The 16,163-nt window shown below is 49.9% G+C and overlaps 1 protein-coding gene across 1 annotated transcript in view; it reads left to right on the top strand.

The window, feature by feature from the left end:
* The window catches only part of ttc7b (tetratricopeptide repeat domain 7B), a 256,056-nt gene that overhangs the window by 179,175 nt on the left and 60,718 nt on the right, over positions 1–16,163 (top strand). The window contains 1 exon segment of the mRNA XM_078406941.1: positions 4,570–4,772. Within this exon segment, the coding sequence (XP_078263067.1) occupies positions 4,570–4,772 (203 nt within the window).

Genomic DNA, 16,163 nt, shown 5'->3' with positions numbered 1-16,163 from the left:
CAGCATCTGCACTTTCTTCCTACACATCCCTGGAATCACATCCATTTCGATGGATGAAAGCATTATTGCCAAGACCAACATTTATTGCGTGCCTTTACTCGGCCTTGGACTGAGGACTCGGCTGGGAGTCACTCGCAGTGCTGTTGGTCATCAGTGATCGCAGCAGAATTAGGCCATTCGGCCCATCAAGTCTACTCCGCCATTCAATCATGGCTGATCTATCTCTCCCTCATAAACCCCATTCTCCTGCCTTCTCCCCATAACCTCTGACACCCGCACTAATCAAGAATCTATCTATCTCTGCCTTAAAAATATCCACTGACTTGGCCTCCACAGCCGTCTGTGGCAAAGAATTCCACAGATTCACCACCCTCTGACCACAGAAATTTCTCCTCATCTCCTACCGAAACGAACGTCCTTTAATTCTGAGGCTGTGACCTCTGGTCCTGGACTCTCCCACTAGTGGAAACATCCTCTCCACATCCACGTTCCTCTCTATGCACCTGTGCGAGTGTCTTTTAAATGCGGTTGTTATACCTGCCTCAACTACCTCCACTGACTTGGCCTCCACGGCCTACTTAGATTTTAGATTTAGAGATACAGCGCGCGGAAACAGACCCTTCGGCCCACCGGGTCCGCGCCGCCCAGCGATCCCCGCACATTAACACTATCCTACACACACTAGGGACAATTCTTTTTTAACATTTGCCCAACCAATCAACCTACATACCTGTACGTCTTTGGGGTGTGGGAGGAAACCGAAGATCTCGGAGAAAACCCACGGGGAGAACGTACAAACTCCGTACAGACGGTGCCCGTAGTCTAGGATCGAACCTGTCTCCGGCGCTGCATTCGCTGTAAGGCAGCAACTCTACCGCTGCGCCACCGTGCCGCCCTACTGTGGCAAAGAATTCCACAGATTCACCGCCCTCTGACTAATTAAATTTCTCCTCATCTCCTTCCTAAAAGAACGTCCTTTAATTCTGTGCCCTCTGGTCCTGGACTCTCCCACTAGTGGAAACATCCTCTCCACATCCACTCTATCCAGTGGATAGAGGTCCTTCTCCGGAGGCCATCAGTGAGGCAGATGGGTCTTTATGCTAATCCATTCATTTTATGGTGACTGAGCTTGCTTTTTAATTCCAGATGCACTTAATCACTTGGAATTAACTCCCCCCCTGCTGTCAAGGTGGGATTTGATCTTTGGCCTCCGTGTGTTAATCCAGTAGCACCCACTTCGCAAGTGTGCGTATAAAATCATGAGAGGAATAGATTGGGTAGGCGCACAGTCTCCTGCCTAGAGTAGGGGAATCGAGGACCAGAGGACATAGGTTCAAGGTGAAGGGGAAAAGATTTAATAGGAACCTGAGGGGGTAACTTTTTCACACAGAGGGTTAAAGGGTACTAAGAATTAAAGGACGTTCTTTTAGGAAGGACATGGGGAGAAATTTCTTTAGTCAGAGGGTGGTGAATCTGTGGAATTCTTATTGTGTATGGGTGCATGGAACAAGCTGCCAGATGAGGTATTAGAGGCTGGGACTAGATTCAAGATCCAAGATTCAGTTTATTGTCACCAGTTAAGGTACAGTGAAATTTGAGTTCCCACACAGCCATACTAAGTGAAAAGCAACAAGACACACAGCCACATAAAATAAAATTTAACATGAACATCCACCACAGCGGATTCCACATTCCTCACTGTGATGGAAGGTAATAGACAATAGACAATAGGTGCAGGAGTAGGCCATTCGGCCCTTCAAGCCAGCACCACCATTCAATGTGATCATGGCTGATCATTCTCAATCAGTACCCCGTTCCTGCCTTCTGCCCATACCCCCTGACTACGCTATCCTTAAGAGCTCTATCTAGCTCTCTCTTAAATGCATTCAGAGAATTGGCCTCCACTGCCTTCTGAGGCAGAGAATTCCACAGATTTACAAACCCTCTGACTGAAAAAGTTTTTCCTCATCTCCGTTCGAAATGGCCTACCCCTTATTCTTAAACTGTGGCCCCTTGTTCTGGACTCCCCCAACATTGGGACCATGTTTCCTGCCTCTAACGTGTCCAACCCCTTAATAATCTTATATGTTTCAATAGGATCCCCTCTCATTCTTCTAAATTCCAGTGTATACAAGCCTAGTCGCTCCAGTCTTTCAACATATGACAGTCCCGCCATTCCGGGAATTAACCTAGTAAACCTACGCTGCACGCCCTCAATAGCAAGAATATCTTTCCTCAAATTTGGAGACCAAAACTGCACACAGTACTCCAGGTGCGGTCTCACTAGGGCCCTGTACAACTGCAGAAGGACCTCTTTTCTCCTATACTCAAGTTAGGGTGAATAAAGTTCAATCACCTTCCTCTTTGTTCACCCGCGGTCGGGGCTGTCGAACCGTCCGCAGTTGACTATCCCAACATTTAAGAAACAGACAGGTGCATGGATGGGACGGGTTTGGAGGGATGTGGGCGAAACAGGGGGCAGGTGGGACTCGGCCATTCGATCATGGCTGATCTGTCTTTCCCTCTCGACCCTATTCTCCCGCCTTCTCCCCATAACCCCTGACACCCGTAGTACTCAAGGATCTGTCAATCTCCGCCTTAAAGATATCCATTGACTTGGCCTCCACCGCCGTCTGTGGCAATGAGTTCCACTCCGCTGACTAAAGAGTTCTACGTTATCCCACCTTCACATCAAATCCCTACACACCAGAGAGGGGAGAGGGGAGGAGGGAGGTTGGGGGGAGAGGGGAGGAGGGGGGTTGGGGGGAGAGGGGGGGAGGGTGCTGCACCAATGCAGGAGAGGTTTGGGCCCAACAGGTCCACTTGTTTGTTCTATATCTCTCTGCATCGCTGTCTGTATCTCTCGTTCGCCTCTCCCCCGACTCTCAGTCTGAAGGAGGGTCTCGACCCGAAGCGACACCCACTCCGGTTTCTCCAGCGATGCTGCCTGACCCGCTGAGTGACTCCAGCGTTTGGCGTCTGCCTTCGGTGTTCATGCCATTGGGCTGTGAGCTGGCCAAGCGGAACACGTGGCTTCAAGCACGCATTATGCTGCACTCATGCAGAGAGGAAAATACAATACTGCTGTAACATCTGCAAGATGGAAATTTAAAAACTAGACCGCTGCACCATAAAGCTGCTGAAACTTACTCCTGAAACAATGACACCCCCGCTGAAGAGACACAATGTGTGGCTGGTAATGTTAGCACAGCCACCCGATTAGGTTTCCCACCGCACGCGGCCTTGTTTAACGTGATGACAGACAATGTTGACCCTGCTCCAGTGACCCACTGAGTGAAGACCAGATGGCCAGCCTCCGATCTTAACTCCTCACCCTCTTCCTTCATCTTCTTAATTGTTCCACTGGAATTATTTATGGTCAGTGTTGACGGGGGGAAGGGGATCTTATCGAAACGTATAAGATTATTAAGGGGTTGGACACGCTAGAGGCAGGAAACATGTTCCCAATGTTGGGGGAGTCCAGAACCAGGGGCCATAGTTTAAGAATAAAACCAAAGCCAAGTGACCTGCAAACCTGTACATCTTTGGAGCGTGGGAGGAAACCGGAGTTGCCAGGGAAAACATACGTGGTCACGGGGAGAACGTACAAACTCCGTACAAACAGCACCCGTAGTCAGGATCGAACCCGGGTCTCTGGCGGCGTGAGACAGCAACACTACCGCTGCACCCTTTTGTTTTGCTAAAGATTCCAGCACTTGCCGTTCCTTTTGTCTCCGATGTGGATAAAATAATGTTTTGCTGTTGTACAACACTGATACCATCTTAATAACCTGTGTGTAAACATGATCATATATCAAAGGTGTTTACTCCAGTACATTTGTAACTCGAAAGCTGGATGTAGAAGGAGTCTGAATTGATCTCAAGAACTTCTCTACATCGGCGTAGGCTCGGCGATCGTTTCACTGAACATCTCCCAGTGGCTCAGCACTTCAACTCCCCCTCCTATTCCCAATCTGACCTTTCTGTCCTGGGCCTCCTCCATTGTCAGAGTGAGGCCCAGCGCAAATTGGAGGAACAGCACCTCATTTCGCTTGGGTAGTTTACACCCCAGCGGTATGAACATTGACCTCTCTAACTTCAGATAGTTCCTGCTTTCCCTCTCTATCCCCTCCCCCTTCCCAGTTCTCCCACTAGTCCTCCTGTCTCCGACTGCATCCTATCTTTGTCCCGCCCCCCCTGCCCTGACATCAGACTGAAGAAAGGTCTCGACCCGAAACGTCACCCATTCCTTCTCTCCCGAGATGCTGCCTGACCCGCTGAGTTACTCCAGCATTGTGCGTCTACCCTGAATCTGGAGGTGTGCGTTTTCACACTTCTATACCTGTTACCAGATAGGAGATGGGAGCGGAGGGAGTGACTGGTCCTTGATGATGCTGCTGGCCTTGCCGAGGCAGCGCGAGGTGTGGACGGAGTCAATGGAAGATGGAGGTGTGCCTTTTCACACTCCTGTCCCTCTTCTTAGTCTCCATTAGAGAGGCCACGCAGTAGAGGAGTGGGCAAGCCCGTCGAGTGCCTCGGGGTTAAGTTGCAATGTGATTTATCTTTCAGCTGAGGTGTACGTCGGGGTGGGGAAGCCGGCGGAAGCCACGGCGTGCATCCAGGAAGCAGCCAACCTCTTCCCCACGTCACACAACGTGCTCTTCATGCGAGGCCAAGTGGCAGAACTGAGAGGCTGCATCGATGAAGCCAAGCGGTGCTACGAAGAGGCCCTGTCCATCACCCCCACTCACGTCAAGACCATGCAGAGACTGGTACGTCCATTTGTCCCTCTATCTCCTACGCTGGCTGTTAACCAAACCCTAACTTGAGTATAGGAGCAAAGAGGTCCTTCTGCAGTTGTACAGGGCCCTAGTGAGACCGCACCTGGAGTACTGTGTGCAGTTTTGGTCTCCACGTTTGAGGAAAGATATTCTTGCTATTGGGGGCGTGCAGTGTTGGTTTACTCGGTTAATTCCCGGAATGGCGGGACTGTCATATGTTGAAAGACTGGAGCGACTAGGCTTGTATACACTGCAATTTAGGATGAGAGGGGATCTTGTCGAAACATATAAGATTATTAAGGGGTTGGACAAGTTAGAGGCAGGAAACATGTTCCCAATGTCGGGGGAGTCCAGAAAAAGGGGCTACAGTTTAAGAATAAGGGGTCGGCCATTTAGAACTGAGATGAGGAAAAACTTTTTCAGTCAGAGAGTTGTGAATCTGTGGAATTCTCTGCCTCAGAAGGCAGTGGAGGCCAATTCTCTGAATGCATTCAAGAGAGAGCTAGATAGAGCTCTTAAGGATAGCGGAGTCAGGGGGTATGGGGAGAAGGCAGGAACGGGGTACTGATTGAGAATGATCAGCCATGATCACATTGAATGGCGGTGCTGGCTCGAAGGGCCGAATGGCCTCCTCCTGCACCTATTGTCTATTGACCCATCCCTTCCCTCCAGTGATGCTGCCGCCTGTCCCGCTGAGTAACTCCGGCATTTTGTGCCTAACTGCGCATGATGGTTATATTTGCCATCTGCGATGATCACAGTTCAGTGGATAGACACAGAATGCTGGAGTGACTCAGCGGGAGAGGCAGCAATTCTGGAGGGAAGGATTGGGTGACGTTCCAGGCCGAGGCCCTTCTCCAGACTGAGAGTGGGGAAAGAGGTTTGGTGGTGCTGGCTTTTGTTTCCCATCCTAGTGGTTTCGTGACAATAGCCCTCAATAGTCCTGTCATCTACTGCCGGGCGGCACGGTGGCGCAGCGGTAGAGTTGCCGCCCTAGCGCCAGAGAACCCAGTTACAATCTGACTACAGGCGCTGTCTGTGCCGAGTCTGTACGTTAGCCCTGTGAGCACACGAGTTTTTCCCCGGTGCTCCGATTACCTCCCGCACTCCAAAGACGTGCAGGTTTGTAGGTGATTGCCTTGCTAAAACAATGTAAATGTGCCTAGTATGTGTGGGGTAGTGTTAGTGTGCAGGGATCGCTGGTCGGCGCGGACTCGGTGGGCCGAAGGGCTTGTTCCGCACTGTATCTCGAAACTAAACTGAACTAAACTAAACTGAAACATAAGTCTTACACAGATGAATGAAAATCTCTATGCTTTTCAGACGTATGTTAAAAACAAGAGGGCAATGAGGGCGTTGGTAGGACTGCTCGAGGGTACAGGGAGGGATATTGTGCTAGGAGTTAGATGGAGCAGAGCACCTGAATGAGTATTTTGCATGTGTATTCACCAAAGAGAAGGAGAAGGAGGATGGTGGAGTAAGTGTATTACCATCCAAGAGCTGTGTGAAATCAAGATGGAGGTGGCGTGGGGCTCTTGAAGAGCATTTACGATGATGAATCTCCACCTTCTAATGGGATCTACACCAGGTGATGAAGAGAAGCAAGAGAGGAGGCCGTGGTGAAGCTCTTTGCATCTTTAGTTTAGTTTAGTTGAGAGACACAGCATGGAAACAGGCCCTTCGGCCCACCGGGTCCGCGCCGACCAGCGATCCCCGCACACTAACACTATCCTACACCCACTAGGGACAATTTTTACATTGACCAAGCCAATTAACCTACAAACCTGTACGTCTTTTGGAGTGTGGGAGGAAACCGAAGATCTTGGAGAAAACCCACACAGGTCACGGGGAGAACGTACAAACTCCGTACAGACAGCACCCGTAGTCGGGATGGTCTCCGGCGCTGTGAACGCTGTAAGGCAGCAACTATACCGCTGCGCCACCGTGCCACCCTTCTCTTACCAATGATGAGGTCTCAGAAGATGGGAGAGATGCCAATGTTGACTCTGCGCGCTGGTCTCAACAGAGGACCTGACATCATCCGGGACAATTGCTCTGCTCTTTTACATCTCTATTCTATTTGGCAATAGAATTACTCTAGTGCAATCATGGAGTAGAATTAGCTGTTTACTACAATACCTAGCTGGATGCTTTAAATGCTGAAAACGACATTCAGCACGCTGCTATTTTTCTCTTTGCTCTCCGTGTTGAACTTGTGTCTGATTTGATCGTACCCATGCATTGTATTATTTGATTGAGTTGGATAGCACGCAAACAAAAGTCTTTCACCGTATCACGGTACTGTGGGCGGTCACGGTGGCGCAGCGGTAGAGTTGCTGCCTTACAGCGAATGCCGCGCCGGAGACCCGGGTTCCATCCCAACTACGGGCGCCGTCTGTACAGAGTTTGTACGTTCGCCACGCGACTTGCGTGGGGTTTTCTCCGAGATCTTCGGTTTCCTCCCACAATCCAAAGACGTACAGGCTTGTAGGTAAATTGGCTTGGTAAATGTAAAAATTGTCCCCAGTGGGTGTAGGATAGTGTTAATGTGCGGGGATTGTTGGTCGGCAAGGACCCGGTGGGCCGAAAGGGCCTGTTTCCGCGCTGTATCTCTAAACTAAACTAAACTAAACTAAAATGTGACAATAATAAGCCAATGCCAATAACAAAATGGAGACACAATTGATGTTTTCAAGAGAGAGTTCGATTTAACTCTTAGGGCTAACGGAATCAAGGGATATGGGAGAGAAAGGAGGAACAGGGTACTGATTTATTTTTCCGTATGGTAATTTGCATATCATTGTACCTTAATTGGCACATGTGATTATAAAATACCTTTGAAACCTTTGATTTTGGCTGATCTGATTGAATGGCGGTGCGGGATCGAGGGGCCGAATGGCCTACTCCTGCACCTATTTTCTATGTTTCTACAAAGAACTGCAGCTGCTGGAAGCCTCAGCTAAACACAAAGTGCTGGAGGAACTCAGCGGATCAGGCAGCATCTGTGGAGGGAAATGGACCAGTGACGTTTCGGGTCAGGAGCTTTCCTTCTGGCCTGAAACAATACTTGTCCAGCCCTTCCACAGATGCTGCCTGACCTGCTGAGTGGATGATGATGATACTTTATTCTCACATGTAGCTGTGCACCCAGGCACTATGAAAATCTTTGTCTTGCGTACAATCCTACAATAGATAAGCACAATCATAGATAAGTACAAGAGTGCAAAGATTGGAGTGCAAAGTGTGCAAAGACATCACCGAGATAGTGTACACAGAGCCATAAGATCGTAAGTAATCGAAGCAGAACTAGGCCATTCGACCCATCAAGTCTACTCCGCCATTCAATCATGGCTGATCTATCTCTCCCTCCTAACCCCATTCTCCTGCCTTCTCCCCATAACCCCTGACACCCGCACTAATCAAGAATCTATCTATCTTTGCCTTAAAAATATCCACTGACTTGGCCTCCACAGCCTCCTGCGGCAAAGAATTCCACAGATTCACCACCCTCTGACTAAAGAAATTTCTCCTCATCTCCTTCTTAACAGAACGCCCTTTAATTCTTAGGCTAGACTCTCCCACTAGTGGAAACATCCTCTCCACATCCACTCTATCCAGGCCTTTCACTATTCTGTACGTTTCAAAATGAGGCCCTCCCTCATTCTTCTAAACTCCAGCGAGCACAGGCCCAGTGCCGACAAACGCTCATCATTGGTTAACCCACTCATTCCTGAGTCGCCACGTTACTGGCGCCCACAAAGTTTCAAAGTTCATCAGAGTGTAGGCTTCTCTTGGCCTTGAAGGCTCGTTGCCCTGGCAACACCGATGCTCTACTCCGCCATCTTGAAATCGTCCCTTTGTCCATTGTCCGCCGCCGTTGCCGGCTCCCTCCTCCCCGGTTCCCGGTCTTCGGGATCGAGCAGGAGACAAATCTCGAAGGAGGTGTATAAAATCATGGGAGGAATAGATCGGATAGACGCACAGAGTCTCTTGCTCAGAGTAGGGGAATCGAGGACCAGAGGACATTTGGGTTCAAGGCGGAGGGGAAAAAATGTAATTGGTGCAAGGCAAAGCCAGTACAGTCTGAACTAAGATAGTCCAAGGGTCCCCGATGACCTAGATAGTAGTCCAGCACTGCTCTCAGGTTGCGACAGTTGGATGGTTCAGTTGCCTGATAACAGCCGGGAAGAAACTGTCCCTGAATCTGGAGGTGTGCGTTTTCACACTTCTGTACCTTTTGCCCGATGGGAGAGGGGAGAAGAGGGAGTGGCCAGGGTGCGACTGGTCCTTGATTATGCTGCTGGCCTTGCCGAGGCAGCGTGAGGTGTGGATGGAGTCAATGGGAGGGAGGTTGGTTTGTGTGATGGTCTGGGCTACATCCACAACTCCCTGCAATTTCTTGCGGTCTTGGATGGAGCTGTTCCCAACTAGCAAGTTAACGATTGTATCAAATGTGAGGACTAATGGAGTCACAGAGCATGGAAACAGCCCAACTAGCCCATGCCGACCGAGATGCCCATTTGCACTAGTCCCATTTGCCCGCATTTGGCCCATATCCCTTTAAACCTTTCCGAACCAAATGTCTTTTAAATGTTATTAGTTCATGTTCACAAGGCATAGGAGCAGAATTAGGCCATTCAGCCCATCAAGTCTACTCCTCCATTCATGGCTGATCTATCTCTCCCATAACCCTCTCAACCTGCCCTATCCATTTACCTGTCCAAATGTTTCCTAAATGCCTGCTTCAACTACTTCCTCTGGCAGCTCGCTCCATACACCCACCACCGTCTGCGTAGAAATGTTCCCCCTCAGGTACCTATTAAATCTTTCCCCCCTCACCTTAATCCCATGTCTTCTGATTCTTGATTCCCACACTCTGGGTAAAAGTCTCTGTGCATCTACCCGATCAACTCCTCTCATGATTTTGTACACCTCTAGTTTAGTTTAGTTTATTTTAGTTTAGATACAGCGCGGAAAACAGGCCCTTCGAGCCACCGGGTCAATAGACAATAGACAATAGGTGTAGGAGTAGGCCATTCGGCCCTTCGAGCCAGCACCTTCGAGTCGTGACTGACCAGCGATCCGCGCACACCAACACACACTGGAGATAACTTTACACCAAGTGTTCCTGTGCTCATTTATTCAAAACAAATCGCTGAGAATAAAGGATTCGTGGCGTTTGCAGCATGTGTTGCACACTCGTGCCCTCTGTATAAAAAGGAACATCTTGTAACACTGCCCTGAGACATCGAGGACATTGTTAGACGGTGACTCACGATCACATCTCATGCAGGTTTGCTTTAATGAAATCAGTGACTCCCATTTATTTTTAATACTTACTGACTCCCTGAGGCAAGGCACACTGTGCTGCAGCAGTGCCTGCCTTCTCAGCGGCAAGTTCAGGTAAATAGAACTCATTCCTGGGAAGCAAGCAGTAGAGTTGCTGTCTTACAGCGCCAGAGACCCGGGTTCCATCCCGACTACGGGTGCTGTCTGTACAGAGTTTGTACGTTCTCCCCGTGACCTGCGTGGGGCTTTCTCCGAGATCTCCGGTTTCCTCCCACACTCCAAAGACGTTCAGGTTGGTTTGTAGGCTAATTACATAGAAACATAGAAAATAGGAGGCCATTTGGCCCTTCCAACCAGCACCGCCATTCATTGTGATCATGGCTGCTCATCCACAATCAGTAACCCGTGCCTGCCTTCTCCCCATATCCCTTGATTCCACTAGCCCCTAGAGCTCTGTCTAACTCTCTTTTAAATTCATCCAGTGAATTGTCCACCACTGCCTTCAGTGGCAGAGAATTCCACAGATTGGCTTGGTATGAGCGTTCCAGGCCCCCACCACCTTCTGTGTAAGGTTTCCTCCCACGCTCCAAAGACGTACAGATTTGGAGGTTAATCGGATAGTGTTAATGTGCGGGCATCGTTGGTCGGCGCGGACCCGGTGGGCCGACGGGCCTGTTTCCGCGCAGTTTCTCTCTAACTAAACTAAACTGAAGAAGGATAGTACAGTAAGAAAATAACTGCAGATGCTGGTACAAATCGAAGGTATTTATTTCACAAAATGCTGGAGTAACTCAGCGGGTCAGGCAGCATCTCGGGAGAGAAGGAATGGGTGACGTCTCGACCCGAAACGTCACCCATTCCTTCTCTCCCGAGATGCTGCCTGACCTGCTGAGTTACTCCAGCATTTTGTGAATAAATCGATTTGTACCAGCATCTGCAGTTATTTTCTTATACATAGTGTAATGACCAAGATGCCCTACTTTAGACCTCAGACTGTAGAGATACAGCGCGGAAACAAGCCCTTCCACCCACCGAGTCCGCACCGACCAGCGATCTGACACCATCCTGCACACGAGGGACAATTTGCAATTTCACAGAAGCCAATAAACCTACAAATCTGTATGTCTTTGGAGTGTGGGAGGAACCTTGGAAAAAACCCACGCGGTCACGGGGAGAACGTACAATCTCCGTGCAGACAGCACCCGTGGTCAGGATGGAACCCGGGCCTGTGGCGCTGTGAGGCAGCAACTCTACCGCTGCGCCACCGTGCCGCACAACAAAATTATTTCAGGGTATCATCCCTACCTTTTCAAAAGATGGTTTTACTGCACGTGGATACCTTGCTTTGATGTGTATAGATTTTTTAGATTTTTTTTTGGAGATACAGGCCCTTCGGCCCACCGGGTCCGCGCCGCCCAGCGATCCCCGCACATTAACACTGTCCTACACACACTAGGGACAATTTTTACATTTACCCAGTCAATTAACCTACATACCTGCACGTGTTTGGAGTGTGGGAGGAAACCGAAGATCTCGGAGAAAACCCACGCAGGTCACGGGGAGAACGTACAAACTCCGTACAGACGGCGCCCGTAGTCAGGGTCGTACCTGAGTCTCCGGCACTGCATTCGCTGTAAGGCAGCAACTGTGCCACCGTGCCGTCCGCAAGGTTATAGAAAGGTTATAGAAACCTCCAGCGAGGGGAGAGGCCATTTGGCCCATTGAAGCGATGCTAGCCCTTTGAGGGAGCTGCCCTAATTAGTTCCACTCTATGATGCTTGCTCCCCACGGCCCGTAAAAAAATTGTTGCCAGGCTTCATAGTGTCCTACTTTTGAGAGTTTATTTCTTTGTTTGTGGGATTTATTAGGTGTCGGGTCTGTTTGTACTTTAAAGAGAAGGGAAATGAGCGTGTCCTTGAAAGGTTTGCGGATTTGCTGGGAGCTGTTTGGGAAAGCAGCCAATGTTGTGCAGGGAGGATGCTGGTGTAAATCGAAAACAGACACAAAAAGGTCTCGACCCGAAACGTCACCTGCTTCCTTTTCTCCAGAGATGCTGAGTTACACCAACTTTTTGTGTCTGTCTAAAGGTAAATATTGCTCATTTCTCGATGCATTTGAGGCCTCGGCCGATTATCCCCAAGAAATATTTATTTCTCTGCTTTAAAAGGTCAGGTTCAATCAGCCGTAGTGTCGCGTTGTGCCACTTGCAGTGTCCTCCTTTTTGAATTGAATGGAAGAGCTTTGGTTTAAGTGGCAGCTTCCCCTGAATCGCACAGGATATCCTTGAAAACACTCAGCGTTTGTAGGCAGAGGCGATTCATTGAATGCTCAGGCTGTTCTGAGGGATCAGTCTCTGTAGGCTTCTTTACACAAGGTGGTTTCACGTGGTAGGGTAAATGCCACGGTTTAGTTTTAGTTTAGAGACACAGCGTGGAAACAGGCCCTTCGGCCCACCGAGCCCGCACCGACTAGCGATCCCCGCACATCAACACTGTCCGACACACACGAGGGACAATTTACACATACCTTTACCTCCCCCCCTCAACTCCATCCAAGGACCCAAACAGTTTTTCCAGGTGAGACAGAGGTTCACCTGCACCTCCTCCAACCTCATCTATTGCATCCGTTGCTCTAGATGTCAACTTCTTTACATCGGCGAAACCAAACGCAGACTCGGCGATCGTTTCGCTCAACGCCTTCGCTCAGTCCGCCTTAACCAACCTGATCTCCCAGTGGCTGAGCACTTCAACTCCCCCTCCCACTCCCAGTCTGACCTTTCTGTCATGGACCTCCTCCAGTGCCATTGTGAGGCCCACCGGAAATTGGAGGAACAGCACCTCATATTTCGCTTGGGCAGCTTGCAGCCCAGTGGTATGAACATTGACTTCTCCAACTTTAGATAGTTCCTCTGTCCCTCTCTTCCCCTCCTCCTTCCCAGATCTCCCACTGTCTTCCTGTCTCCACCTATATCCTTCCTTTGTCCCGCCCCCCTGACATCAGTCTGAAGAAGGGTCTCGACCCGAAACGTCACCCATTCCTACTCTCCTGAGATGCTGCCTGACCCGCTGAGTTACTCCAGTATTTTGTGAATAAATACCTTCGATTTGTACCAGCATCTGCAGTTATTTTCCTACACCAAGCCAATTAACCTACAAACCCGTACGTCTTTGGAGTGTGTGAGGAAACCGGGGGGAGCGTACAAACTCCGTACAGACAGCACCCGTAGTCGGGATCGAACCCGTGTCTCTGGTGCTGCAAGCATTGTAAGGCAGCAGCTCTACCGCTACGCCACCGTAGCTGCCCTTTGACTTGATTGTGTCTGTGTGTGGTATATCTGACCTGTTCGGACAGCATGCAGAACAAAGCCCATCTCTGCACCTCAGTACATGCGTCAATAATAAAGCTAAACAGACGCAAAAGTTGTTCAGTTTAGTTCAGAGATTCAGCATGGGAAACAGGCCCTTCCACCCACCGAGTCCACGCCGCCCATCCATCGCCCGTCCGCACAAGTTCCAGGTTATCCCACTTTCCCATCCACTCCCTACGCACCAGGGGCGATTTACAGAGGGCCGATCAGCCTACGAACACGCTCGTCTTTCTTTGGGATGTGGGGGGGGGGGGGGGAACCCGGAGCGCCCGGAGGAAACCCACGCGGTCACGGGAAGAAGGGGCAAACTCCGTACGGATCCTCAAAGAGGAAACCGGCAATAATTTAATGAGGAAAACCTTTTTCAGTCAGAAAGTTGTAAATCTGTGGAATTCTCTGCCTCAGAAGGCAATGGAGGCCAATTCTCTGAAAGCATTCAAGAGAGAGCTGGATAGAGCTCTTAAGGATAGCAGAGTCAGGGGGTATGGGGAGAAGGCAGGAACGGGGTACTGATTGAGAATGATCAGCCATGATCACATTGAATGGCGGTGTTGGCTTGAAGGGCCGAATGGCCTACTCCTGCACCTATTGTCTATTGTCTATTGTATCGTTAGAGGGATGTGGGCCAAAGGTTTTGGTCGGCATATTGTCTAATAATATAAAGGTTAATTAGCCTACAAACCTGCACATCTCTGGGATGTGGGAGGAAACCGGAACACCCGGAAGAAACCCAGGCGGTCACAGGGAGAACGTTCAAACTCCACACTGACAGCACCTGTAGTGAGGATTGAACCGGGGTCTCTGACACTGTGAGGCAGCAGCTCTACCCACTGCGCTGCCCCTAATGACGGAGTTTTATTACACTTCCCAACCGTGACCTAGTTCTCCTCCCCCTCCCCCGCATTGTTTCCCTGCTAAATCCAGCTCCTTCCCCTTGCCAGTTTATTCAGAGGCTCAGGTTCTCATGAGTCCGCCTTTCAGCTGCGGGGATCGTTATGTCGGGCTCAGCATTGTAAATGCCAGAGAACAGCTCACTGGTTGCTGGAGTGTGGCCAGCGTGCTGCAGCTTAATTGCCCGTCTGCTCGTGGTGACTGGCGGCTAAAGATTTTGCCAGCGTCCACTCACATTTCACACACGCTTCCCTTCAAACACTGACTCCCTGCCACCTTTCCCTTGCGCTGCCTGACGCAGATGTCAAAGCAAGGGATTAACAAAACATGGTACTCTCCCGTTTGTGAAGTTCAGTGTGTGGTAGCAGCCCTCTTTGGTGTTTCCAAGAGAGAGTTAGATTTAGCTCTTAGGGCGAACGGAATCAAGGGATGTGGGGAGAAGGCAGGAACGGGGTACTGATTGTGGATGATCGGCCGTGATCATCTTGAAAGGTAGTGCTGGCTCGAAAGGCCGAATGGCCTTAGAAACAGAGAAAATAGCTGCAGGAGGAGGCCATTTGGCCCTTCGAGCCAGCACCGCCCTTCATCGTGATCATGGCTGATCATCCACAATCAGTAACCCGTGCCTGCCTTCTCCCCATATCCCTTGATTCCGCTAGCCCCTAGGGCTCTATCTAACTCTTTTAAATTCATCCAGTGAATTGGCCTCCACTGCCTTCTGTGGCAGAGAATTCCACAAATTCACAACTGGGTGAAAAGGTTTTTTCTCATCTCAGTTTTAAATGGCCTCCCCTTTCTTCTTAGACTGTGGCCCCTGGTTCTCCTGCACCTATTTTCTATGTTTCTATCTATGTCTAAATTAGGACTAAAGATAGACTCAAAATGCTGAAGTAACTCAACGGGTCAGGCAGCATCTCTGGAGAAAAGGAGTGGGCGATGTTTTGGGTCGGGACCCTTCATCAGACTCAGGACCAGACATCTACAGCTCCGATTTCTTGTGGTTTCGGGCCAAGGCAGTTCCCAAACTAAGCTGTGATGCATCCCAGCAGTATGCTCTCCACGGTTTGTGCATCTGCAGGGGTTTACGAGAGTCACTGGAGATAGGCTGAATATCGTCAGTCTCCTCAGAAAGTATCTTAACGTGTTGCATTTCATGAGCACGGTGACGCGGCGGTAGAGTTGCTGCCTCACAGCACCAGAGGCCCGGGTTCCATCCTGACCACGGGCGCTGTCCGTACGGAGTTTGTATGTTCTCCCCGTGACCTGCGTGGGTTTTCTCCGAGATCTTCGGTTTCCTCCCACACTCCAAAGACGTGCAGGTTTGTAGGTTAATTGGCTTGGTATAATTGTGTAAATGTAAAATTTGCCCCTGGTGTGTGTAGGGTCGTGTTAATGTGCGGGGATCGCTGGTCAGTGCGGACTCGGTGGGCCGAAGGGCCTGTTTCCACACTGTATCTCTAAACTAAACAAGCACATCCAGATCCTTCTCCACACCGACATCAGCTCGTTTCTAGCACTGTAAAAACACTTCTCTGTTCTTCCTGGTAATGCTAATAACATCATATTTTCTCACATCAGTCTCCATCTGCCGTTATCTTACCCACTCACTCGACCGTACATATTCGGAAGCTGCTTCCTCCTCACTTTCCCACCAAGCTCCCTCCGCATCGTCCATTGAGCAAAGAAACACAGAAAACAGGTGCAGGAGCAGGCCATTTGGCCCTTCGAGACAGCACTGCCATTCTATCCCTTGATTCCATTGGCCCTAAAGAGCTGTATCTAACTCCCTCTCGAAAACATCCAGAGAATTGACCTCCACTGATCTTCTGTGGCAG

The sequence above is a fragment of the Rhinoraja longicauda genome, chromosome 10 (genome assembly GCF_053455715.1).
Source record: "Rhinoraja longicauda isolate Sanriku21f chromosome 10, sRhiLon1.1, whole genome shotgun sequence".
In the NCBI taxonomy this organism is placed as follows: domain Eukaryota; kingdom Metazoa; phylum Chordata; class Chondrichthyes; order Rajiformes; family Arhynchobatidae; genus Rhinoraja; species Rhinoraja longicauda.
This window is presented reverse-complemented; position numbering and strand designations above follow the sequence as displayed.